Source organism: Pogoniulus pusillus, chromosome 25 (genome assembly GCF_015220805.1).
Source record: "Pogoniulus pusillus isolate bPogPus1 chromosome 25, bPogPus1.pri, whole genome shotgun sequence".
In the NCBI taxonomy this organism is placed as follows: Eukaryota; Metazoa; Chordata; class Aves; order Piciformes; family Lybiidae; genus Pogoniulus; species Pogoniulus pusillus.
This window is the reverse complement of record NC_087288.1, coordinates 17,378,181-17,405,255: the sequence shown is the minus strand read 5'-3', so window position 1 is coordinate 17,405,255 and position 27,075 is coordinate 17,378,181. Positions and strand designations below refer to the sequence as shown.

The following is a 27,075-nucleotide window of genomic DNA, read 5'->3' as shown; positions in this document are numbered from 1 at the left end:
CAGATTTACACTATATGCAGTTACAGACAGAAATGGACAAGGTAAAAGGTAATACAGAAACACAGCAGCCCTCCCAGAAGCCTGAGTCCCCAGGAGGGGCTCTCAACCACCCCTGCACCTTCCCCCTGCTCCTCTCAACCTTACCCCAGTCCCAAGGAAGAATGGAGATTTGGCCAGGGGGTTAGGAAGCAAAGTGGATCAGCCCAAAGTGGAGGGTGAGGTTAGAGAGATGCAGCTCAGCCAGCAGCCCAAGTGAGAGTGGTTATCTAATGTTTCTATTTCTTGTTCCTTTCCTTCTCAGCAAGCCTGTGAGTGAAGCAGACAACACCACTGTTTTCTTTTTACAGCCTGTAATCTAGCTCTTCTCACCAAAACACTCTAGCCTGCCTCAAATTAGCACATGCATTTATCATAGGCTTGCTATTTTCTGCAGGTCAGTAGCAGCTGTATTCAGCTGTATGCAATGTGATTGCCTGAATTAGAGGTATTAATGGCATTTTGAAATTCACTTTGCTCTGACACTTGTGATACTTTGTCCTTTAGAGAGAATCTCTACCCTTTTTTTTCAAGAAGGAATCCACCATTAGAGTATTGACTCTTCATCTCACTCCTAGTTCAAAGAGTAGAGGAAGAAAGCCAGTGGAGTACAGTGGTACCTGCAACTTAGTACATATTAGCACACTTTCATAATTTGTGATTTGAAAATAGGTTGGACTAGCAGCTGTCAGAAAATGAAAAAAGGCTTAATAGAAATAAATAGAAATATATAGAAATAAATATAAATATATAGAAATAAAATAAAATAGAAAATGAAAAAGGCTTAATAGAAACAAATATAAATATATAGAAATACATAGAAATATATAGAAATCAATATAAATATATAGAAATAAAATATAAAATGAAAGAAGGCTTAGTATAAACAAATATATAGAAACGAATATAAATATTTAGAAATAAAATAGTCAGAAAATGAAAGAAGGCTTACTATAAACAAATATAAATATATAGAAATAAATATATAGAAATAAAATAGTCAGAAAATGAAAAAGGCTTAATATAAATAAATATATAGAAATAAATATAAATATATAGAAATAAAATAGTCAGAAAATGAAAGAAGGCTTACTATAAACAAATATAAATATATAGAAATAAAACAAAATAGTCAGAAAATGAAAGAAGGCTTACTATAAACGAATATAACTATATAGAAATAAATATATAGAAATAAAATAAAAATAGTCAGAAAATGAAAAAATGCTTAATATAAATAAATAGAAATATATAGAAATAAAATAAGTCAGAAAATGAAAAAAGGCTTAGTATAAATAAATATAAATATATAGAAATAAAATAAAAATAAATAAAATAAATAGGGCAGGGTGATAGGTTGGACTGGATGATCTTGGAGGTCTCTTCCAACCTGGTTGATTCTATGATTCTATTTATTGAAAAGTATTGCAAAGATTAAGGTTCCATACCAATGATCCATACTAATTGAGTTAGGTTGTTTCATTTTTAAGATAGGAGATGCTAAAAAAGCCCAAAGCAATGAGTGTAACTGAGAGTAACCAAGAACTTCAGAAGGGTTGACCATAAAATGGTGTGTGGCTTGCAGAGTAATTTATAGAATGGTTTGGATTGGAAGGAACCTTAAAGATCATCTAGTTCCAACCTCCCTGGCATGGGCAAGGACACTAGATGAGGTTGCTCAAGGCCACATCTAACCTGATATTGAACACCTCCAGGAAAGAGGCTTCCATGGCCTGGAAAGCCTGTTTCAGTGTCTCCCCGTCCTCACTGTAAAGAATTTCTTTCTAATATCCAGTCTAAATCTGCCCTTTTCAAGCTTTAATTCCTTCTCCCTTGTCTTATCATTGCAAGGCCTTGTGAAAAAAAACCCTCTCCAGCTTTCTTGTAGCCCGCTTCAGGTACTGGAAGGCTACTGTAAGGTCTCCCCAGAGCCAGGTTGAACAGTCCCAGCTTCCACAGCCTGTCTCCACAGAGGAGGTGCACCAGCCTTCTGATCATCCTCATGGCTCTCCTCTGGAGCTGCTCCAGCAGTGCCACCAGCAGTAGTCATTCAAGGACCAAAATAATATACGCTGCTTTCCCCCACAAAACACAGCTACCTAGTTATCTGTCTTACCATTTCCCATTTCTTTGGGAAGTGCTGGCTAGCTGTGTTCAAAGCTGGTGTTAGTTTTCATTTTGACTTCTAAAGGTACTACAGTTTGAAATAGATGTGTTTGACCTAACTGTTCTGATGAAGTGATTGACAAAAATTGTATTCACTGCTTAAAACTCTTCATTTCAGTATCTTGCAAGTAATAAATGTGGCCAATATGTTGACATGAGGATCCTAGCATCTGATTTGCAGAAAACCTACAGGTGAGCAAAGATTCATATTCTTATCTTCTGCATTTAAAATATAGAGTATAATTATTTTGTTATATCACATTTATGTATTTTCAGTCAACATTTTCATTTGCCTTATGTTCACTGTGAGTTGTTGAGCTTGATTGAAATAAGGTAGATACACATAGGGATGTGGTCTAGTGGTAGTAGTTTAGCATTAGTGGTATCACTGTGAGCTGTTGGACTTGATGATCTCTAAAGTCTCTTCCAATCTTGCAGTTCTATGATCATTTTCCTCTGCAGATATATCTAGTAATTTATATTTTATTAGTGCATTGGCATTACAAGATCTAGTTGTGGTCTGCAGGCTTTTTTGTGTCTTTGGTTTGATTTTGGTTTGGCTTTTATTAAACAGCTACAGATGCATTACAGCGCATTGGTCCATACTTCAGTAAGCTTAAAGTATGAGGGAAAGTAACACTTAAGTGCAGGCAAATGCAGGATTCAGTAAGTCTAAATCTCACTCAGTTGCTCAGCAGGACAGTGAGTCTAATTATTTTTAGGCCATTGTGTTTTTCTGAGTGGAGGGCAAGGTTTTATTGCAGTAGGTTTTGTGGGTGTCAGGGTTACTGAAGGTGAAGTATATTCCTTTGTGTTTGCATATTCTGTTTATTAGTGCCTTGCTAGAGAAAGGAAACCAGACTTCTTCCTTAGGGTGCTTCCAGGTTTTGGTTTAGGTTCTTCCATTTTGATTTTTTTAGTTTGGTTTGGGTTAATATTTAAGAATGCACTTTGAATCAAATTTTCTTACAGTGACCATTATGAATTAGCACAGTTACTTCTTGCTGTCCTTTCTGGACAGTAGTCTGTATGTATATATTCTTGTTTGAATTGAAGTGTTATTAGTGTTGTGACACCCATTGCTGCTTCTCTATAGCTACAGTTAAAGAAGACTTTGATATTTTTTACTAAACATCCTTTTACAGAGCGTTATAGTTTAGTGGATTTCTTTCCTCCCAGTGATTGAGCTATTCCAGGCTTAAGGAAAACAGTCACTGTGTAGAAGCTTGGGTATCAATTTAAAATGTTGTTTGTTTCCCTTTTATTTGTTTTTTTCATTGCAAATGACAACACTTTGAGTGGCAAAAGAAATTGTTGTCACATGTTTATTTTATTCTTCTTCTAGTGTAGAATATGGACGAAGAAAAAGAAATGCTTTTAGACTGCAAGTCGAAAAAGGTAGTTCTGCTACTATTATGTCCAAGACACCAAATTCTTTGATTATGCTTTGGCTGTTTTCTTACTGTGTTTGAACTTACCTTTACAGTGTTTGGAATAATCAGTAACGAAAAGGAACAAGAAGATTTAGCAGGTTTAGAAGCTGAACATCTGGCAAAAAGAGCAAGACAACAAGAGAAGAATGAGTAAGAAGAGTTTTTACCATTGGATTACTTTAATAATGCCATTAGTATTATAATTTCCTTAAAAGTTTCTGTCTTCCTATTGATAGTTTAAAAATCACAGAGAGATCCTAGACTTCCCATAAGCTTGACTTCATCAGAAGTTACCTCCAGTTAATGGAAGCACTTTTTTTACCAGTTACTAGAGCCAGTCATGACTTCTCTCTTTATATATATGTCACTGAATCAGCAGATATACTTGGGGCTTCCTTGATACTTTTCCACATAATACCATAGTCCTCATGCAATTTAGTTCATTTGTTTACTTCTTAGTCTTTTTTGGGTGTGAGAGATATTAGCTAAATCTGAGAGATAAGACTACAAGACAAGATAATTCAAATTAAATATCTACTGGGTATGAGATTGTGATTAAGATTTCCTGGCTCCTAACCCTATGCATAGTCCCACAGACTATTCTGGTTTCTCGAAGGTATGATACATATTAAGGATCTGCCCTTCTACTCTGTCCTGGTGAGACCACATCTGAAATTTGTATCCAGTTTTGGGCTTCCCAGTTGAAGAGAGGCAGGGATCTACTGGAGAGGGTCCAACAGAGAGCTATGAGGGACTTGAACATCTATTCTATGAAGAAAGCCTGAGAGATATAGGACTGCTTAGTCTGGAGAAGGCTGAGAGGGGATCTTTTCAATGTCTATATGTATCTTGAGGGATGGGTGTCAAGAGGAAGGAGACAGGCTCTTGTCAATATCACCTTGTAATAGGACAAGGAATAACAGATATAAGATAGAACACAGGAAATTCTACCTCAACATGAGGAGAAACTTCTTTGCTATGAGGATGACAGAGCACTGGAACAGGCTGCACAGAGAAGTTGTGGAGTCTGCTTCTCTAGAGACTTTCAAAGCCAACCTGGATGTGTTCCTGTGTGGCCTGCCCTAGATCTTCCTGCTTTGGCAGGGAGGTTGGACCCGATGGTCCATGGACATCCCTTCCAACCTCTACCATTCTGTGAAATTAGGACATTAGTCATAAGGATGAGTCTAGTTCAACAGTGATTTGCTTCTACTTTCCTTGTGCCAGAATTGGTGATTGTGTAATATCTCAGTGAACTGAATCAAACTGATCCTACATCACTTGATTTTAGGACTTTCAAACCTAAGTCTTTCAGCTAGATTGCGAGATTGATCCAAGTCACCACAGCCTTATAAGAGATGCAGCTTTTACTCTTCGTGGTAGTAAATTTAGACCTTGCAGATCAAGATTTTTTTCTCCAGCCTTAGGCTATATATCATAGTTCTGGGGAACTAAGTTGTGGAAATTGCATTTATTTTGTTTTGTGGGTGTCTCACTTGTATTTCTTCTCTGATAATGTTAATAATGTTTGCCTTCTTTCCATGAAAAGGACTACAGGGAGTGCCACAGATACTTCTGATTATGATGATTATCCAGAAGATCTAGTAAGTTGTATTTCATTATGATTGTATTTGGGTCAGACATGATTCTGTGTTGTGACACTGCAATGCACTTGGAGAGTTTAGAAGTGGAGATGAAATGATGCATGGTCAGAGATGACAATTCCAACTGAGAATCTACAAAGCTGAGCAGAGGCTGTTTTCTGGATAAAAAGGAGGAAGCCATGGCAGGAAAAGCACACTAGGGGTCTGAAGTGTTTGGCTATGAAATTAATGAAATGAGTGATGGAACTGACATATGTGACTGTCAATTAACAGGGCTGATTTCAGGATAAATAGCAAAGGCTGTTGTGTCTCCAACCAGCACATGGATTTATATGCAGTCATTTGATTTACAGGGGAATGGGTTGAAAGGTGCATGGTCTGGGGGGATCTTATAGCTGCCTTCTAATACCTGAAGGGAACCTGCAGGAAGGCTGGAGAGGCACTTTTATTTTATAAGAATAAGGACAGGACAAGGAGGAATGGTTTTTAAACTGAGGGAGAGTAGGATTAGACTAGATCTGGGGAAGAAGTTCTTCAGTACAGTGCTGGTGAGATGCTAGAATGAGTTGCCTAGGGCAGTTGTGGATGCTCACTCCCTGGAAGTGTTCAAGGCCAGGTTGGATGAGGCCTTGAGCAAGCAAGTCTAGTTGAGAGATATCCCTGCCCATGATAGGGAAGTTGGAGCAGATGATCTGTGAGGTTCCTTCCAACCTAAGCCATTCTGTGCTTCTGCTTCCTCCATCTGAGGCAAAGCTGAGTAATGCTTATGTTTTCATTGGCCTCTTAATAGGAATAATCCACATTATAACCTGTGCATTTTCTTTTAAAATACATGAATCTACAGTCTACAAATCACATGAACAGTTCTCTGCTGAGCTTGTACAAGAAAGGGAATCCCAATTCCACTCCAACCACTCCAAAAAGTGAACCAATGGAAACCCCTGCTCCTGTGAGAACAGCACCTCAAACAAGCACCCTCTCACCAGGAACACAGGTTGGAACACGCGTCTCCGATGGTGGCTGGTTCATTGATAAAACTCCCTCTGGAAAAGACTTTTTCACTGACCTTTCTGAGGATGGAGAAGGAGATGGAAAGAAACTGATTTCTGAGGTATTGTGTTTTACAAACCCAGTGTGATTTAAGTAGCAAGCAGAAATATAATAACTTTTAGATATACTCTCTCTCCTCCCCTGATAAATGCAGCACCAGGCAACTTTAATTCTGCTAAGCCAAAGCTGGAGGCTGGCAGCGAGGTTCTCCTCCCCATCTACTCTTGGTGAGGCCACATCTGCAGTACTGAGTCCAGTTCTGGGCTTCCCAGCTCAAGAAGAACAGGGAATTGCTTGAGGTAGTACAGCAAAGGGCTACAAAGATGATTAAAGGACTAGAACATCTGTCTTAGGAAGAAAGGCTGTGAGACTTGAGGCCTTTTAGCCTAGAGGATACTGAGGGGGGATCTTGTGGGTGCTTATGCATATTTAAAGGATGAGTGGGTGTCAGGAGGATGGGGCCAGTCTTCTTGGTGGTGCCCAGTGACAGGACAAGAGGTAATGGGCACAAACTTGACTGTGGAAGGTTCCATCTAAACATGAGAAGGAATTTCTTTATGCTGAGGATGGTAGAGCACTGGAGCAGACTGCCCAGACAGATTGTGAAGTGTCCATCTCTGAAGTCATTCAAAACCTTCCTGGATGCATTCCTTTGTAGCCTGATGTAGGTGAACCTGCCTAGAATCTCCAGAGGATCCTTCTAACTCCTGTCTTTCTCTGATTCTGTGTGATGAATTCCTGTGTAATTTGACAGACTTTGGAAGGGTGGTACTAAGGTGACCAAAAAGACTGTCTTTCTCTCTGGCTTTTAAAAATACTTCATTACAACTGTTCATGCTGTCTTTAAAGATAGTGAACATGTTACATAGAAAGAAAACACTGGCTTAAGCCAGTGGAGTACTTGTTTTTATCTTGGTTTCTGAAGAAGGAAAGGCTTTGCCATGTCAGAAGTGATTTTTGAACCTTCTGACCCATTTCAAACCTGTGAAAAGTCACAGAATTTTGAATTTCCTCCACATTTTTTCAAGGGAAAAAGCAGAACCTGGTGGAACTTTTCTCACAGCATTAGAAAGATCCAGTTGGTGACTGTAGTGAGAGAAACAAATGGAATTTAGCTGTTACTTACTCCATTTGGCAGTGACCAACCTAACTAGTCAGGAAGCATGTGGCTTGCTGTAGCCAGAGCTTGTGGTCTCTCTTTACCACTGTTTAAGTCTTAATAACTTGGGGAAGGCTGTGATGTTTTGAATGGACAAGAGTTGAGGAAGTTAAAAGGAAGTTTCATTGATTTATAAGAATTAAACCCAGGACCTACTCACAAATAGGACCCTCTTCCTATCCAGACATATTGCTTACTTTGATTTCCTCCTCCTCCTCCCTATTTTTTTTGTTGATTAGGAAGCAACAACTTTTACTATCAAAACCTTGTCATTTATGTATGAGAGAGAAGATTTAGGGTGTTTGGTCAACCAGACATCTTGGCAGGATGCTCTTTTTTTTCTATGAAGGAAGAACTATATATAGGGAAGTCAAGTAAAAGGGAGATCTTCATCTTCTGTGATGGTTTGGGTGTTCCCCACCCCCCACACTTTGGAAAATCACCCAGACTAGACTCAGTGGCTTTGGAAATTGAATGAAGCTTTATATTTACAGCTTAGCACAATAGACAAGCAGAGATTTACAGTATAAACAGTTATAGACAGAAATATACAAGTTAAAAAGTAATACAGAAACACAACAGCCCTCTCAGAAACCTGAGTCCCCAGGAAGGACTCACAACCACCCTCCCACCTTCCTCCCACGCCTCTACCTTACCCAAGACCTTGCCTTATGTTTAAGGTAGTTTGGAGGGTCGACCAGGGGGGTTAGGAAGCAGGTGGATTAGTCACACAGACAGCAGGTTAGGTTAGAGAGAGAAGTTCAGCCTCAGAGAGCGACCTGTTACCTATATTTATATTCTTTTTCTTAGCCATCTCAGCAAGCCTATGAGTGAAGGAGACATCACCATTGTTTCTTTTTCACAGCCTGTAATCTAATTCTTCTCACCAAAATACCTCAGCTAGCTTCAAACTAGCACATCTTCAAACTGTAAAATGTTTGCAATACTCTTTCCTCAAACCCTAAACTGCTCAACCCCCAACTTTCATTAAATCTCATTTCTTTTCTCCTGTACTAGTCCTTTTTTAACAAGCAGTTAACTTGTATTGACACTAAATAATACTTTCTCACAGTCACTCATGACTTACTAGTAATAAGAATTGGTGGTGTTGGAGAAAATACATATGATAGAGTTTTACTCATTCCCAAAGTGGATTGCTTTATGATATACAAATAACTGGTGTCTAGTTTTGCTTAGTGGTTTGGGTTTTTTTTTCTGGGGAGTTGGTTGGGATTATATTTTGCTTACAAGTGTGTAAAATGTTTGCAATACTTTTTACTCAAAAAAAAACCTAAACCACTCAACCCCCAACTTTCATTAAATCTCTGTTTTATTTCTTTTCTCCTGTCCTAGTCCTTATTTAACAAGCAGTTAACTTGTGTTGACACTAAATAATACTTTCTCACAGTCACTCATGACTTACTAGTAATAAGAATTGGTGTTGTTGGAGAAAATACATATGATAGAGTTTTACTCATTCCCAAAGTGGATTGCTTTATGATATGCAAATAACTGGTGTCTAGTTTTGATTAGTGGTTTGGGGTTTTTTTTCTGGGGAGTTGGTTAGGATTATATTTTGCTTACAAGTGTGTAAAATGTTTACAATACTCTTTCCTCAAAAAAAAACCCTAAACCACTCAACCCCCAACTTTCATTAAATCTCTGTTTTATTTCTTTTCTCCTGTCCTAGTCCTTATTTAACAAGCAGTTAACTTGTGTTGACACTAAATAATACTTCTCACAGTCACTCATGACTTACTAGTAATAAGAATTGGTGTTGTTGGAGAAAATACATATGATAGAGTTTTACTCATTCCCAAAGTGGATTGCTTTATGATATGCAAATAACTGGTGTCTAGTTTTGCTTAGTGGTTTGGGTTTTTTTTCTGGGGAGTTGGTTGGGATTATATTTTGCTTACAAGTGTGTAAAATGTTTGCAATACTTTTTACTCAAAAAAAACCCTAAACCACTCAACCCCCAACTTGCATTAACTCTCTTTTTCATTTCTTTTCTCCTGTACTAGTCCTTGTTTAACAAGCAGTTAACTTGTGTTGACACTAAATAATACTTTCTCACAGTCACTCATGACTTACTAGTAATAAGAATTGGTGTTGTTGGAGAAAATACATATGATAGAGTTTTACTCATTCCCAAAGTGGATTGCTTTATGATATGCAAATAACTGGTGTCTAGTTTTGATTAGTGGTTTGGATTTTTTCTGGGGAGCTGGTTTGGAATATATTTTGCTTACAAGTGTGTGTTCTTAGCAAAGAAGTGACTGATGTAATTAACTCCTTAATAGGGAGCAAAATCCTAAGTAAAAAAAGAATTTTCTACAAAAATCAAGAGGTTACATTCCTGCCTTGCTTGTCTTTATTCATGTAATGTTGAATATTGTGTCTTAAATTGAGCATCATAGAAGATCATTTAAGAATACTTTTTGTTCTTGAAGTATTTGCAGAAATTCATTGGCTTGCAAAGTTTTGTATGTCTTAATTATGGTTTTATGCCCTAGAAATCACCAGAGTTTTCAGTATTGGAGAGTGAAAGGAAGAAGACAAAGGGTAAGAGAGCAAAAAGGAAAAAGGAAGAATCTGCGGATGTAGATGGCGAAATTAATTCTGCCTTACTTAAAGAAAAAGGTGAGAAGTTACTTTTGGTGTGCTGCTTCAAATAAAAAGATGGTACCTGGGCAAAAACTTCTGGAATAGGCTGCCCAGAAAGATTGTGGAGTCTCCTATAGAGACTTTCAAAACCCACATGGATGCATTCTTGTGTGACCTGCCCTAGGTGATCCTGGTTTGGCAGGGGAGTTGGATTCGATGATCTCTGGGTGTCCCTTCCAACCTCTACCTTTCCAGGGCTGGAGTCCATTAGTGGGGAAGTGTTTCCTTAGGTGCAGAGAAGTGACATGAAATTGAGTGGTTTTTCATAAGAAATTTAGCCTTAATGTACTAAAAAAACCCTCCAGTCCTGTGTTTGCTATCAAAAAATAATACACCCTATGCTTAGCTAATTGTTTAGACTGAGTACTCTTTTGTTTGAAGTTAGCAACTATTATACTATACTTAAACGTGCATAACTTTTCCTCCTTAACAGTTAGAAGGAAGGGACCAGAGCTTTACCATCCTTCAGTGAAGTTTGAGGATGTGGGAGGCAATGACGAAACTTTAAAGGTTAGTTAAAATTGTACTTGTGGGCTACAAAATGCACTGAATAAAATGTTGCACCAAAAAAAAATTACGAAGATGAGATTTGGCAGAATTCATCTGCATGGCACTGAGAATAGCTGCTTATGCCAGCAGCAACAAAGTTTTCTGTGCTTGGTTTGTTTTGTTCTGTTTTTTCCTTTGATCTTTCTGAAAGCAGTCACTGAAATTGGGCAGAGCAGCTAAAAAATTGCTTGGCAGAAAAGGACCTGGGGTTGCTGGTTGACAGCTGTGTGAACATGAGCCAGCAGTGTGGCCAAGAAGGCCAACATTATCCTGGATTGGATCAGGAATGGTGTAGGCAGCAGGAGTAAGGAAGTGATCATGCCCGTGTACTCGGCACTGGTGAGGCTGCACCTTGAATGCTGGGTTCAGTTTTGGGCCCCATACTAAAATAAAGACACTGAGGTGTTGGAGCACATCCAGAGAGAGGCAACAAAATTGGTGAAGAGTCTGGAGAATAGGTCTTGAGAGTGGCTGAGGAAACTGGGATTGTTTAGTCTAGACAAGAAGAGACTGAGGGGAGATCTCACTCTCTACAACTCCCTAAAAGATTGGTGTGAGGTGGGGGTCTGTCTCTTCTCCCTACTATCAAGTAACAGAATGAAAGGGCCTCAAGTTGTGCCAGTCATGACCACTCTTGAAAGAGCTGTCAGGCATTGGAACAGGCTGCCCAGGGAGGTGGTGGAGTCACCATCCCTGGAAGTGTTCAAGAAACCTGTGGCTGTGGCACTTTGGGATGTGGTTGAATGGCCATAGTGGTCTTAGGTTGATAGCTGGACTTGATGATCCTGGAGGTCTTTTCCAACTGAAACAATTCTATGATCTACATTAATAAACAGAACTAGCTTTGTTTTAGCCTGACTGTGATATTATCAATCTGTAATATTAATTCCTGCAATTTAATGGAAGGTCTCTCCCATTGTCAACAGGAAATATGCAAGATGCTCATTCATCTCCGTCACCCTGAAGTCTATAACCAGTTAGGTGTGGTTCCACCTCGTGGTTTTCTTTTACATGGACCACCAGGCTGTGGAAAGACACTGCTTGCACAGGCAATTGCTGGGGTGAGATGGATTTACATTGACAGTTTCTTCTTCTAAATTATATTTAGAGAAATAAAAGAATAATCCTCTTCATGCTAAACTAGATTGTTCCCTCTTTTCTTCTCTTTTCTCTCCTTCTTGTCTTAGTCTAAAATACATTCTTCTTCACTTCCCTTGTTTGAATTCCATCTCAGTCTGTGCTTGACAGAGGCTCATATGTGAAGAGGCAACATAATGATAAGGTTTTATGTTTGACTTTATTGTTCTGAGGATGACAATCACAGTATCCTAGAATGGTAGGGAAATTGGAAGGAACTTCTAAAGATCAAATCCAATCCTCCTGGATAAAGCAGAATCACCTAGGGCAGGTCATGCAGGAACCATATCCAGATGGGTCTTGAAAGTCTCTGGAGAAGCAGACTCCACTACCTTTCTGGGCAGCTTGCTTCAGTTCTGCATCACCATCACAGTAAAGAAGTTTTTTATCTCATGTCAAGGTGGAACTTGCTGTGTTCCAGCTTATGTCCACTGCCCCTTGTCCTTTCATAGCACCTTCTTCTGGACACCCACCCTTCAGATATTTGTAGACATTGATAAGATCCCCTCTTAGCCTTCTCTTTTCCAGGCTAAAGAGCCCCAAGTCTCTCAGCTGTTCATCATCAGACAGATGTTCCAGTCCCTTAACCATTGTCTGTTGGACACTCTACTACATCCCTGTCCCTCTTGAACTGAGAAGCCCAGAACCAGACACAGTACTCCTGGTGTGGTCTCACCAGAGCAGGGTAGAGGGCAAGAGGAGTGTCCCTTGAACTGCTGGCCCCACTCTTCTTAATGTACCCCAGGATACCATTGGCCTTCTTGGCCACAGGGGCACATTGCTATTCTGTGGATAACTTGCCATCTACCAGCAATGCAGGCATGGGTATTGAGAAGGCTATAAATGGAAGATACTTGTGGTTATATTTATCATAGTGTTTTGTTCTAAGTCTGGATTCAACTTTACCATCTTTTATGAAGCATTACATTGTTGGGTGATACCTGTTAAACAATGATTTCTGAGTTTCAAAATTGGATGTTGCCTTGCCTCTTTCAAATTAATGATTTCAGAGCATATGACATTATTAGTATTGGTAGTTTGGTGTGTGGTGAGGCTGCTGTGTGCCTGTTTTGGATGTAAATCTAGGGTCTGTTTAGGGCTATTCAGTGATAATGTGGCCATTTCTTTAATACAGGTGTTCCTTAAATGTCAGAGATTATAACTTAGATTTAAGTGTGTGTAAATTACAGAATCACAGAAACATTCAAGTTGGAAAAGACCTTCAGGATCACCAAGACCAATGGAGAACCCTACTCTACCAGGTTCACCCCTAAACCATAATCCCAAGCACCACATTTGAATGACTTTTAAACACACCCAGGGTTGGCGACTCTACCACCTCCCTGGGCAGCCCATTCCAATGCCTGACCACTCTTTCTGTGAAAAAAATCTTCCTAATATCCAGTCTAAACCTACCTGGTCATGGCTTGAGGCCATTCCCTCTTGTTCTGTCACTAATTACCTGTGAGAATAGACCAGCACCAACCCTCCACAGCACCCTTTCAGGTGCTTAAAGGCCACATACATGCGGTGCTTGTGGATGATATGGCTAAGTGGTGGAGTTGGTAGAGTTAATAGTTGGACTCAAAAATCTCAAAGGTCTTTTCCAACCTAAATGTTTCTGTGATAATAGAAAATGCTTGTCCTCTAGGACAGGAAACATTTCTAATCTCTGGATATCTCAATTCAGTGTTCCTTGTCTCTTTCAGGAACTTGAGCTGCCAATGCTGAAAGTAGCAGCAACAGAGATGGTATCTGGAGTGTCAGGAGAATCTGAGCAGAAACTGAGGGAATTATTTGAGCAGGCTGTGGTGAGGCACCCATTGGAAATAACACCATGATCTGTCTGTCTTTTTCTTTGTAAAGATTTGTAATTTATTGCTATAGTTTTAATTTGATTGAATGTTAGTGAATCTTTATACTCTTGCACCCAAGTCATAGTGTCTCCCCTTCTGTAACCAGAATTCCCTTGTACTGCCATGCTGTCATGAAGCACAAAGATGATTGTTCTGAAGTCTTGACGAAAGATAGTTCATGGTATCCATGTAAAGCAAACAACATAAACTGTTTCCTTGTTTTGAGCTGCTTAGCTTCATTAGGTGCTGGAACATGTCCAGAGAAGGGCAACAAAGCTGGTGAGGGGCCTGGAGCACAAATCCTATGAGGAGAGGTTGAGGGAGCTGGGCCTGTTTAGCCTGGAGAAGAGGAGGCTCAGGGGTGATCTTATTACTGTCTACAACTACTTGAAGGGGCACTGTAGCCAGGTGGGGGGTGGCCTCTTCTCCCAGGCAACCAGCAATAGAACAAGGGGACACAGTCTCAAGTTGTGCCAGGGTAGGTATAGGCTGGATGTTAGGAAGAAGTTCTTCACAGAGAGAGTGATTTCCCATTGGAATTGGCTGCCCAGGGAGGTGGTGGAGGCACCGTCCCTGGGGGTCTTCAAGAAAAGACTGGCTGAGGCACTTAGTGCCATGGTCTAGTTGACTGGCTAGGGCTGGGTGCTAGGTTGGACTGGATGATGTTGGAGGTCTCTTCCAACCTGGTTGATTCTATGATTCTAAGGGTCTGGAATATCTATTTTATTAGAGAGACTGAGAGACCCGAAGGGGCTACAGAATGTGAAATCGTTTGAGCTCTGTGGTAAAGGGTTGGACTTGATGATCTGTGAGGTCTCTTCCAATCCTAATAATACTGTGATACTGTGATTAAAAAAATATGTATAAAAGCAGCTCATTATGATTTATTTTAGTAGAGGGGATTTTTGCAGGTTTTATATGGCTTGGAATTTGAGTAAATCTTAAGACTTGAAGTGTTTAGATTTGAAAGGAGAAATCGGGGACAAAGATCATACAAGCAGGAGTTAAATTATAGTTGTAGTCTTGCTTTAGTGTGACTTCCAGACTAGAAAGAAGCAAAGAGCATCAGGTTGAGATAATTTAATTTTTTTAAATGCAGATTTTTCTTTTATTTCCACCATGACTAATGTTTTATTTCATGCAGATAGTTTTCTATTCCTGATCTCTGATAATGGTCTGGGTTTCCATTTTTAATCTTCTCCACCACTGCATATAGATGTTTAGAGTATGTCCTGCTAAAAGGAATGCTAAGTAGTGCAAAAGATTGATTGTGAAGATGCTAGAACCCCAAGCAGTGCTACAGGCTGGGGACAGAGTGGCTGGAGAGCAGCCAGGAAGAAAGAGACCTGGGGTTACTGGTGGATAGTAGCTCAACATGAGCCAGCAGTGTGCCCAGGTGGGCAGGAGAGCCAATGGCATCCTGGCCTGCATCAGGAGCAGTGTGGCCAGCAGGACAAGGGAGGTTATTCTGCCCCTGTACTCAGCACTGGTCGGGCCACACCTTGAATGCTGTGTCCAGTTCTGGGCTCCTCAATTCAAAAGAGATGCTGAGGTGCTGGAAGGTGTCCAGAGAATGGCAACAAAGCTGGTGAGGGGCCTGGAACACAAACCCTGTGAGGAGAGGCTGAGGAAGCTGGGAGTGTGCAGCCTGGAGGAGGCTCAGGGCAGACCTCATTGCTATCTTGAAGGGAGGCTGTAGCCAGGTGGGGTTGGCCTCTTCTCCCAGGCAACCAGCAACAGAAGGAGGGGACACAGTCTCAAGTTGTGCCAGGGGAGGTATAGGCTGGATGTTAGGAGGAAGTTGTTGGCAGAGAAAGTAATTGGCATTGGAATGGGCTGCCCAGGGAGGTGGTGGAGTCACCATCCCTGGGGGTGTCCTGCTTTGACAAGAGAATTGGATGCAACAATCTTCAGAGGTCTCTTCCATCCCCTGCCATTCCATGACTGGATGATCTTGGAGATCTCTTCCAACCTGGTTGATTCTATGATTTGCACAGTCTGGATCAGCTTCTTGTGCACTGTCGGCCCCCCTCACTAATTGGGCAGCATGAGGAGCTGCAAAGTGCTTGGCTTAGTGTAAGCACTGCTCAGCAACAGCTAAAGCATCCATGTGTTAGCAACACTCCTCTCATCCTAAACCCAAACCACTACTCTGTACCAGCTGGAATGAAAACGAACCTCATCCCAGCTGAAACTAGGACAGACTCACAGCTGTTATGTAGCCTTTAATACACTTTAAATCCTATTAATCTAAGACTGATGTTATTTATTAATGAGTATCTTTGATTCTAAGCCTACCTGAGGCCCACTTTACCTCTTCTCCCTCATGTCAGACATCAGCCTGACAGATGAATCATCATCAAGCAGGAGAGAGAGCTGCTGCATTGCAGCTGAGGAGGAGGATGGGTGATAGGTTGGACTGCATGATTTTGGAGGTCTTTTCCAACCTGGTTGATTCTATGGTTCTGTAAATCAACCTTTAGAGCTTTTTCTCTCTGCCAGCAAAAAAATGGACGGCAACTAGATGGCGCAGTTTCTACCTGATAACACGGTGCAAGGGTTTGAAAACATTGGTTTTAATGGGACTTCTTTGGAAGACGATTCTAGTGTTTTCCTTAAGTATTCCTTTGTGTTTCTAGTCCTTTTGGAGAATGTTAATAATCTCATGTCACTTAAACACTCTCCTCTTCTGCTAGTTGCACTAATTGGTTATCTTAGAGATCTTTCCAACTGACACAATTCCATGCTTCTCACTTATTGCATATTAGTGTTGTCTTTTGCTGGACATGCAGTACATGGAGTTTAAGAACACTTGTAGGAGTTGCTCGTTGCTCATTTTTACTCTTTGAGCATGGTCAGACTCTGTAGTAATCATGAAGTTGGCAGATGTTTTTTTCATGACTACCTACTGCTTCTTTTGTTTCATTCTGCATGTCAGTAATACTAGCTCTTGAAATTCCACAGCTCTAATGTCACTGAGAGGACAAAAGGAAAACCCAAACCTTTCTTGTCTGATTTAAACCAAACCTTTCTTGTCTGATTTTCTATATTTATGGAAAACATAGCATTCATGGAATTGTATCAGTTGAAAAAGACCTCCAAGATTAAGTCCAACCATCAGCCTAAGACCACCATGTCTTTTAAACCATATCTCAAAGTGCCATATCCACACACTTATTGAACACCTCCAGGGACAGTGCCCCCTCCCTGGGCAGCCCGTCCCTGTGCCTAACTACTCTTGCAGGAAAGAAATTGTTCCTAATATCCAGCCTAAAGCTCCCCTGGCACAGTTCCAGGCTGTTTCCTCTCATTCTATCACCCATACTAGCAAGAAGAGACTGACCACTACCTCACTACACCTCACAGTATCACAGTGTCATCAGGGTTGGAAGAGACCTCACAGATCATCAAGTCCAACCCTTTACCACAGAGCTCAAGGCTAGAACATGGCACCAAGTGCCACATCCAATCTTGCCTTGAACAGCTCCTTTCAGGGAGTTGTAGAAATCAGTGAGGTCTCCCTTCAGCCTCTTCTTCTCCAGACTAAACAATCCCAGTTCCCTCAGCAGCTCCTCATAAGACTTGTTCTCCAGGCCTTTCACCACCTTGTTGCCTTCTCTAGACACACTCCAGAATCTTAATGTCTTTCTTGCAGTGAGGGGTCCAAAACTGAACCCAGGATTTGAGGTGCAGCCTCACCAGTGCTGAGTACTTGGGCACAATCAGTTCCTTACTCCTGCTGGCCACTCCAATCCTGATCCAGGCCAAGATGCAGGAATATAAAGATACATATACATTTTAAACAACATGTGGAGACATTTTAAATCTCACACCTTAGCAGAGCTTCATCTGAGCACAGTTTTGTAGTCTGGTGACGCTCAAAATAGTTAGTAGAATTGCTCCAGGATAGGTTGACTTGCAGTAATAGTCATAAGGCAGAAAACCTGAAAAAAAGGTCTTTCATAATCCACTTGTCAGTATAATTCTGTAATTCTTTCTCTTTCCTGTTGCTAGTCCAGTGCACCATGTGTCCTTTTCATTGATGAGATTGATGCAATCACCCCAAAAAGAGAAGTGGCATCGAAGGACATGGAGAGGAGGATTGTTGCTCAGTTCCTAACCTGCATGGATGGTCAGTTTCAGGAGCAGCTGAACTTTCTCATTATCAGGCTCACTCTCTGCTTTCCTTCAGTGAGACTTGTGGTGACTTTAGTGGAGAGAGTGGTAATAACTTATCATATTTTTGGTTTACTTAGGGTTAGTAGGAAGATTTTAATGAGTTTGAGGAGACATTATTACATTACTTTCACAATGGTCTGTGCAGCATTATAGAAACCTGTCTGTTGTGTAAAGAGATACAATAGGAAAAATTGTCAAATGGAATTTGAAATGCTTCTTTTTGCTTGAGTCTGCAAAATGTGAGTTCTAGGTAGTAGAAATCAGGTTGAACAGCATTTTAGTGTGCCTCTTGATGGTTTATCTCTGTTCTCAGTATTGCTGTGTGTGCTGCAGAAACAAAGTCCCATAAATACCAGAGCAAAGTTGAGATGGTAAATATGACTACTGATTTCCTTCCTTCCTTTTTCTTAGACTTGAACAATGTGGCTGTCACTACTCAGGTCCTCGTTATCGGAGCAACCAACAGACCTGACTCACTGGACCCTGCGCTGAGGCGAGCTGGGAGGTTTGATCGAGAAATTTGTTTAGGGATCCCAGATGAACAAGCCAGAGAAAAGTATGTGTCATAAACTTTTAAGCTTCTTTTTGATTAATTCAGAAACAAATAATATGTAAGTTAACATGAAAATTTAAGGAAAGTAAGGAGAACATCTTATGGCCATTTGCTGTCAGGAGCCAGCTGATGCTTAGATGCTGCTTCAAAAGCAAGAAGTTACAGAATGCAGGCTCTGCCTGGTCTAACTGAAGGTTTGACTAGATTACCTGCTGCAGAGGTTGACTAGATGACCTTTAAAGGTCCTTTCCAACCCAAACAACTCTATGATTCTATGAAAGTATCACCAAGGTTGGAAGAGACCTCCAAGATCATTCAGCCCAACCTAGCACTCAGCCCTATCCAGTCAACCAGACCATGGCACTAAGTGCCTCAGCCAGGCTTTGCTTGAACACCTGCAGGGATGGTGACTCCACCACCTCCCTGGGCAGCCCATTCCAATGGCAAATCACTCTCTCTGTGAAGAACTTCCTCCCAACACCCAGTAGTTTTACTGGGAATATAGGAAATAGCTACAATTGTATTCCAACAACAATGGTAGGGGAAAGATACTAAAGATTAAAAGACTAAGCTACTCACACAGTCTGATTTCGTTTGCTCCTTGCAGAATATCATGAATGTTCTTCATTAAATACATACAAATGGGATGGCACAGACAATGCAGAGTAAGATTGTTATGAATACAAGGTTAAATCATAGAATCATAGAATCAACCAGGTTGGAAGAGACCTCCAAGATCATCCAGTCCAACCTATCACCCAGCCTTAACCAATCAACTAGACCATGGCACTAAGAGATAACTTGTGTGCATTTCAGCACTACATTCTAAGGTCTACTCTGTCAATTTGGAATCAAACTAAGATTTAAGAAGTCTCTAATACTTAGATTCACCAAAACTAGCTTTTACTCAGTGATTGACATTTCCTGGTTCACAGAATCTTAGAACTGTAGGGATTGAAAGGGACCTCCAGAGTTTGAATGCAACCTCCCTGCCAAAGCAGGATCACCTGGGGCAGGTCACACAGGAACACGTCCAGATGTGTCTCTGGAGAAGGACACTCCACAACCTCTCTGGGAAACCTGTTCCAGTGCTGCATGACCCACACAGTAAAGAAGTTTTTCATGTTGAGGTGGAACTTCTGTGTTCCAGTTTGTATGCATTGCTCTTCATTACAGGTCACCACTGAAAAGAGACTGGCCCCTGGACACTCTCCCTTCTGATATTTATAAACATTAATAAGATCTCTCAGTCTTCTCCAGATCCCTTAGCTTTTCCTCATCAGACAGGTGTTCCAGTCCTTTAATTGTCCTTGCAGCCCTCCATTGGACACTCTCTAGTATATTGCTACTCCTCTTAGAATCATAGAATCAACCAGGTTGGAAGAGACCTCCAAGCTCATCCAGTCCAACCTAGCACCCAGCCCTACCCAGTCATCCAGGCCATGGCACTAAATGCCTCATCCAGTCTTTTGACAGTCTTGAATTGGTGAGCCCAGAACTGAGCACAATACTCCAGCTGTGGTCTCACCAGGGCAGAGTAGAGGAAGAGGTTGATGCTGTTGCTGTTTGTTTTAAGAACTGGAAAGATACATAGCATAGCTTTGTTGGTTTCTCCCTAGTTGAGTGAACACTGTTCTTACTGTACGATGTCAGTTCATGTGGACTGAAAGAAACCTTAAGTCAATGCTGTTCTGATGTGGAAATTTAAAAAGCCACAGCTTCATCTTTATTTTGTTGTTCTTTCTCCCTTCTTGATTAGAATTCTTCAGACCTTGTGTCGAAAACTTAAGCTCCCAGAGTCCTTTGAATTTAATCACTTAGCACGGCTGACTCCGGGTTATGTCGGTGCTGATCTGATGGCACTTTGTCGTGAAGCAGCTATGTGCACAGTGAACAGGGTCCTGATAAAATCTGAAAAGCAGGAAAGGAAACACATGCACACTGAAGGAACCACTGCTGAAGAGAACACGGGAACAGGAGCAGACATCATGGTAGAAGAGGATACCAGGCAATTAGAGCTTCCTCCTAAGGTATCTCTTCCTTCAACAATCTATTGTCAGTGTAATATTAAATTTTCATTTAGAAATACCAGCCCATGCAATGGGTCTGAATAACTGACTTCCAAACCCCACTGTTTCTAGGAGTGTTAATATTTTATACAAAGTATAGTTTCTTTCCTTGGTTTATGTATTTTGTTGTTTCATAGAATCATAGAATCAAGCAGGTTGGAAGAGACCTCCAAGATCATCCAGGCCAACCTAGCACCCAGCCCTAGCCAGTCAACTAGACCATGACACTAAGTGCCTCAGCCAGGCTTTTCTTGAACACCTCCAGGGACAGTGCCTCCACCACCTCCTTGGGCAGCCCATTCCAATGCCAATCACTCTCTCTGTGAAGAACTTCCTCCTAACATCCAGCCTGTACTTTCCCTGGCACAATTTGAGACTGTGTCCCCTTGTTCTATTGCTGGCTGCCTGGGAGAAGAGGCCACCCCCCACCTGGCTACAACCTCCCTTCAGGTAGTTTTCTAGCAGACCAGGGGTTAAAATAGTGGCTATATCTCTTGTCAAAAGTGTATCACCTCTAAAAGAATTTAAACAATAACAGACTTGCACTGAGGTTTTTACCAGGCTGTTTGCTGTGCCCTCAGTGAAATATCTGTAATAATGCCTTGGGCTCTTCTTGATGTGGTATAGTTACAGTTAGCTAAAGTCTGTCTTAGTATAGAAATTCTTGGTCCTGCTTCTCAAAATCTGGAGTGTGTGCCTACATTATGTGTAGGCTTCCTAAAGATTTGTCTGGAGAATTAAAACAAAGTGCTTTTAAATCCACATTGTATTCAGATTCTTGTTTTAGTACTGTCAAAGAAAACTGTTATTGTAAGTAGTGTAAAAAGCTGTAGTAAGCCTTTGTATTAGGGTAACAGAGTCAAATTGCATGCCTCAGTGTTTCCTGGGGCCTGATGGAGCCAAAAGAAAGCAGGGAGGGGCAGGTGATTGGGGCTTTTATCAACACCACCACGATCAAAGGGATTTTTGAGAATGAGGAAATCTAATCCTAACAGAGCCATATTTTGATAGCTGGCAGGAGGTTGACATAGTCTAATACAGAGTATTGTAATTAAAGCCCTTTTATTATGTTTATAAATGGAAAAACAAACATACAAAACCTTTAAAAATCATTCACACAATTCATGTAAACAAACTCAGTGGTCACAGAGGCTCTCTCAATGGTTCTGTTAAAGAGGGAGGGCTTAAAACACTTCTGTTTCTCTGTATTCAGTTGTAGGGCTATCTTAGTTGCAACAAATGGGAAGTGGTACTTTGCCCATACACTGCTCTGAGAAGAATGTGGGAATGTAACAGAGGAGGTTTTTTCTCTTACTGTCTCACAGTAAAACTCATGGTGTAGTTTTACATATCAGCTTGCTTTGATGCTGCCACTCTGTATTAGACTGGGATGCATTGATGCTATGAAGGTGTAAAGTTCTTTGATCATTTATTTTCTCTGATAGTGTGATGGTTTGGGTGTTCCCTGCCCCCCCACACTTTAGAAATTACCCAGATTAGGCTCAGCCAGCTCTGGGAATATAAATGAAGCTATTTATTTACAGCTTAGCACAATATACAAGCAGATATTTACAGTATATACAGTTATATACAGAAATATGCAAGGTAAAAGGTAATACAGAAACACAACAGCCCTCCCAGAAACCTGAGTCCCCAGGAGGGGCTCCCAACCACGCCTGCACCTTCCCCCTGCCCCTCTCAACCTTACCCCAGTCCTAAAGAAGAATAGAGGTTCAACAAAAAGGTTAAGAAGCAAAGTGGGTTAGGCCAAATGGAAGGTGAGGTTAGGGAGATGCAGCTCAGTCAGAGCCCAGCCAGAGAGAGTGAAAAATGGCCAGAGTGTTATTTAATGTTTTCGTTTCTTCTTCAGCAAGACTCTGAGGGGAGTAGACATCACCACTGTTTTCCTTTCACAGCCTATAATCTAGCTCTTCTCACCAGAACATTCTAGCTTGCTTCAAACTAGCACAGATAGTTTTCTCAGTACAGAACTGGTAAGGGAAATTGAGACATACTTATCTGGGATGCCTTGGTCTGCAAGGTGAAACAGTGCTGAGAAGCATTTCGCTGTATCTCCATTCTGTTTGCCCAGACTTTATCAGGGCCTGGTTACAAAACCAGGTTAAGAAATATGTTGATGGCTTGAAGTCAGGTTTTCTTGAATAAAAGTGTATGTGTGTGCTGAAATTGTGCTGTTCAGGGGAAGTTTTTTTGCTTTGTCTGGAAACCAATTTCTTATTAAAAATAGATACTTGCCATAAATATGTACTTTGGAAAATTCAGCACAGAAAGAACTTCCTCCAAATCAGTATGGGAGAAACAGTAGGAAGACAAAATGAAGGTGAAGCACATGTGCTAGCTCTGTCTCTGTAGCATCTAAATGGAGATTACAGTATCACAGTATCACCAAGGTTGGAAGAGACCTCACAGATCATCAAGTCCAACCCTTTACCACAGAGCTCAAGGCCAGACCATGGCACCAAGTGCCACGTCCAATCCTGCCTTGAACAGCTCCAGGGACGGCGACTCCACCACCTCCCCGGGCAGCCCATTCCAGTGTCCAATGACTCTCTCAGTGAAGAACTTTCTCCTCACCTCCAGCCTAAATTTCCCCTGGAGTAGCCTGAGGCTGTGTCCTCTCGTTCTGGTGCTGGCCACCTGAGAGAAGAGAGCAACCTCCTCCTGGCTACAACCTCCCCTCGGGTAGTTGTAGACAGCAATAAGGTCTCCCCTGAGCCTCCTCTTCTCCAGGCTAACCAATCCCAGCTCCCTCAGCCTCTCCTCCTAGGGCTGTGCTCAAGGCCTCTCTCCAGCCTCATTGCCCTTCTCTGGACATGCTCAAGCATCTCAGTGTCCCTCCTAAACTGGGGGGCCCAGAACTGGACACAGTACTCAAGATGTGGTCTAACCAGTGCAGAGTACAGGGGCAGAATGACCTCCCTGCTCCTGCTGACCACACCATTTCTGATGCAGTCTGTCATCTCAGTGCTTACACAAATGTTAAGTGTGCACAGTGCTTTCCTGAAATAGTTTTATCATTGATGTTAATGTTTAATGTTGTTTTCCATATTTTATGTGTATTGTTTATAAGAATTTCTTTAATATTGCAGTTGAAGAAAATAGTGCTTTAAAAAAGCTTTTAGAAGAAAAAGGGCTCTTGAAATCTAATCCAGTCCATAATCTTTTTCTCTGTCTTTCTATCTCCTCAAAGGATGAATTGCAGAGACTTCTGGATTTGCTGAAGAAGCAGGAGCCCTTGCCTGAGGAGCAGCTGCAGAAGCTGTGCATTGAGATGAATGATTTTATTGTTGCACTGTCATCAGTGCAGCCCTCTGCCAAGAGAGAAGGCTTTGTCACAATTCCTGATGTGACATGGGCAGACATTGGAGCCCTGGAGGACGTTCGGGAGGAGCTGACTATGGCAATATTGGTATGAATTAACCTTACTTTAAAAGATGTCTTAGACTGTAAATAAAACTACACTTGTTTGCTTTTGAATATTTGTTTAAGGTATAATGGTGCTACCTATGGGATCTAATGTGCCACCAACTATACATTGTACATGGTCCTCCTTTAAAATAGTCAGGCTTCTATAACTTACTTTTGAATTTGCTACTGGTCTAATGCATGTGCTTAACACTTCACAGAATCACAGCTTGATAGGGATTGGAAGTGACCTCTGAAAGTCATTGAATCCAAACACCCTTCCAGAGCAGGATCACCTGAAGCAGATCACATAGGAACATCTCAGGCAGTCTCCAGAGATGGAGACTCTGTCACCTCTCTGGGCAGCCTCTTCCAGTGCTTTGCTACCCTCACAGTAAAGTTCCTCCTCATGTTTAGATGGAATTTACTGTGTTCAAGTTTCTGTTCATTACTTCTTGTCCTGTCACTGGGGACCACTGAGAAGAGTCTGGCCTCATCTTCCTGACACTCACCCCTTAGATATTTGTAAGCATTAGTGAGATCACCCCTCAGCCTTCTCTTCTCCAGGCTAAACAGCCTCAGCTCTCTCAGCCTTTCCTTAGCTTACAGGCATCAGAGTGCCCTCAGCATCTTAGTGGCCATGCTCTGGGCTCTATTTCACATACTGTATTCAGCCTTATGGTTTTCAGTGTGTTTGTTTTTGCTGTATCTTAAGTATTCTAAGAGTTTTATACCAATAACCATAGTTGTGAAATTGCCACACAAAGAATTGGAGACTGTATACCTGGGAGGTTAGCAGCCTCACTGCCCTCTCAATCCCACAGATTGATTCTTAAAGCTAACACTTTAAGATTATAATTTGGGTAAATAAAATCTTTGCCTCTTTGTCTCATTTTGGGGTACTTACCAGTGCAAGATAATAAGATGCTGAATGGCTGTTTTTTTGTTTCCTGTGTTGTTTTTTTTTTATCCTACAAAGAATTGGGATAAAGAACTCATTTATGAATGATTGCTTCATCCAGTTGTAACTGAAATGAAAAGTTTTATGTTAGGTTTTTCTCACAGCTAACTGATAATTGCTTTTACAGGCACCTGTGCGAAACCCTGAGCAATTTAAAGCTCTGGGCCTGACTACTCCAGCTGGTGTCCTTCTTGCAGGGCCTCCTGGGTGTGGCAAAACACTGTTAGCTAAGGTAATGAATTTTCTAAACATATATAAAACTACTGGAGAATCTTCTTGAAATGGACATTTGTGTAGGAATGCAGAATCTGCATGACACTGCCTGAAGCTGAGCTTTTGCACTGCTTCTTATCAGGAATATAGATTTGGGGCTCTGTGTTAAAGTTAATTGATTTTTCTTAGTCTCACCAAAGTTACTGTTTTACTTGAATTAAAGGGGAGTTACTGCAAAACTTGAAGGAATTAAGTTGATTAAGAAGAAAGTAGCAAAGAAGCTCTGTTAGCCACTTACAGAATCATGGAATTGTGTTGGTTGGAAAAGACCTCTAGGATTATCAAGTCCAACAGTCAACCTTAGATCACTATGGACATAAAACCATGTCCTGAAATGCCATGTCCACACATTTCTTGACCACCTCCAGGCATGGTGACTCTGCCACCTCTCTGGGCAGCCTGTTCCAATGCCTGATCTCTCTTGCAAGAAATAATTTTTTCCTAATATCAAACTGTGCTTGTTTGAAGAATGTTTTGGTGAGAAGAATTCGATTACAGGCTGTGAAAGGAAAACAAGGGTGATGTCTACTTCCCTCATAGGCTTGCTGAGATGTATAAAAACAAGAATCAAAACATAGATAGGGCACTTCTGCTTGGGGCATTGCCTGAGCTGTGCTTCTCTCTAGTCTCTCTCCCGTCTCTCTGATTAATCCACTTTGCTTCCTAACCCTCTGGCCAAACCTCCATTCTTCCTTGGGATTGAGGTAAGGTTGAGGGGGGTGGGAGAAGGTAGAAGGGCAGTTGGGAGCCCCTCTGGGGCCTCAGGTTTCTGGGAGGGCTGTTGTGTCTCTGTATTACCTTTTACCTTGTCTATTTCTGTCTATAACTGCATATACTGTAAATACCTCCTTGTATATTGAGTTAAACTGTAAGCTTCATTCAAATTTCCAGAGCTGACTGAGTCTAGTCTGGGTGATTTCCAAAGTGTGTGGGGGCAGGGAATACCCAAACCATCACACCAACCTAAACCTCCCCTGGCACAATTCCAGAAATATTTCACTGCCACTAAGTTATATGAACTTCTGTGTGTGTGTGTGTGTGTATATATATATATTTGGAAGTAGTCTACACTCTATTATAAGGGTAATGGGTTTAAACTGGCAGAGGGGAGATTTAGACTAGATGTTAGGAGGAAGTTCTTTCCAGTGAGGGTGGTGAGACACTGTAAACGAGTTGCCCAGGGAGGTTGTGGCTGTTTCCTTCCTGGAGATATTTAAGGCCAGGCTGGATGAGGCCTTGAGCAGCCTTCTCTAGTGTGAGGTGTCCCTGCCTACAGCGAGAGACTGGAGCTGGATGATCATAGAATCAACCAGGTTGGAAGAGACCTCCAAGATCATCCAAGCCAATCTAGCACCCAGCCCCATCCAGTCAACCATACCATGGCACTAAGTGCCTCAGCCAGGCTTTTCTTGAACACCTCCAGGGACGGTGGCTCCACCACCTCCCTGGGCAGCCCATTCCAATGCCAATCACTGTCTCTGTGAAGAACTTCCCCCTAACATCCAGCCTATACTTCCCCTGGCACAGCTTGAGACTGTGTCCCCTTGTTCTGTTGCTGGTTGCTTGGGAGAAGACACCAGCCCCCACCTGACTACAGCCTCCCTTCAGGTAGTTGTAGACACCAATGAGGTCCCCTCTGAGCCTCCTCTTCTGCAGGCTAAACAACCTCAGCTCCCTCAGTCTCTCCTTGAGGTCCCTTCCAACCTAGACCATTCTATGATCCTTAAGTATTTTTATTTCTTATATTTACTGAAAATACTTTTTATTAGCCTTCTCCTCAAATATTTCACCTTCTTAAGGCCTCCCCATATAAATGCAGGTAGTCACTCATCTTTGTCTGCAAATGTTCTTATGTAACTGAATATCTCTTTAACTCCCAGTAATTATTGAAGAATCTTCAGCTAATATGCAGGAGGAGGGTGGGGATGTGAGTCTGGAACACTGCCTCATGAAGGAA

The 27,075-nt window shown here is 41.4% G+C and overlaps 1 protein-coding gene and 1 long non-coding RNA gene across 4 annotated transcripts in view; one reads left to right on the top strand and one right to left on the bottom strand.

The window, feature by feature from the left end:
• NVL (nuclear VCP like) overlaps positions 1-27,075 on the top strand; it is a 64,460-nt gene that overhangs the window by 2,114 nt on the left and 35,271 nt on the right. For both annotated transcript variants that reach the window (XM_064164577.1, XM_064164578.1), the window contains exons 2-15: positions 2,321-2,394; positions 3,548-3,600; positions 3,689-3,785; positions 5,185-5,239; positions 6,084-6,350; positions 9,965-10,091; positions 10,549-10,625; positions 11,591-11,725; positions 13,511-13,612; positions 17,672-17,789; positions 18,248-18,392; positions 20,149-20,419; positions 23,670-23,888; positions 24,973-25,077. In XM_064164577.1, the coding sequence (XP_064020647.1) occupies positions 2,321-2,394; positions 3,548-3,600; positions 3,689-3,785; positions 5,185-5,239; positions 6,084-6,350; positions 9,965-10,091; positions 10,549-10,625; positions 11,591-11,725; positions 13,511-13,612; positions 17,672-17,789; positions 18,248-18,392; positions 20,149-20,419; positions 23,670-23,888; positions 24,973-25,077 (1,845 nt within the window). The remainder of the gene's footprint in view (positions 1-2,320; positions 2,395-3,547; positions 3,601-3,688; positions 3,786-5,184; positions 5,240-6,083; positions 6,351-9,964; positions 10,092-10,548; positions 10,626-11,590; positions 11,726-13,510; positions 13,613-17,671; positions 17,790-18,247; positions 18,393-20,148; positions 20,420-23,669; positions 23,889-24,972; positions 25,078-27,075) is intronic.
• On the bottom strand, positions 178-25,145 carry LOC135186659 (uncharacterized). Of its 2 annotated transcripts, none has more exons than XR_010307071.1 (3): positions 24,792-25,145; positions 3,681-3,750; positions 178-306 (listed from the first exon to the last, which is right to left on the bottom strand). It is a non-coding gene; the product is annotated as an uncharacterized LOC135186659 (long non-coding RNA). The 2 variants fall into 2 exon arrangements; XR_010307072.1 differs by lacking the exon at positions 24,792-25,145 and adding an exon at positions 20,030-20,075.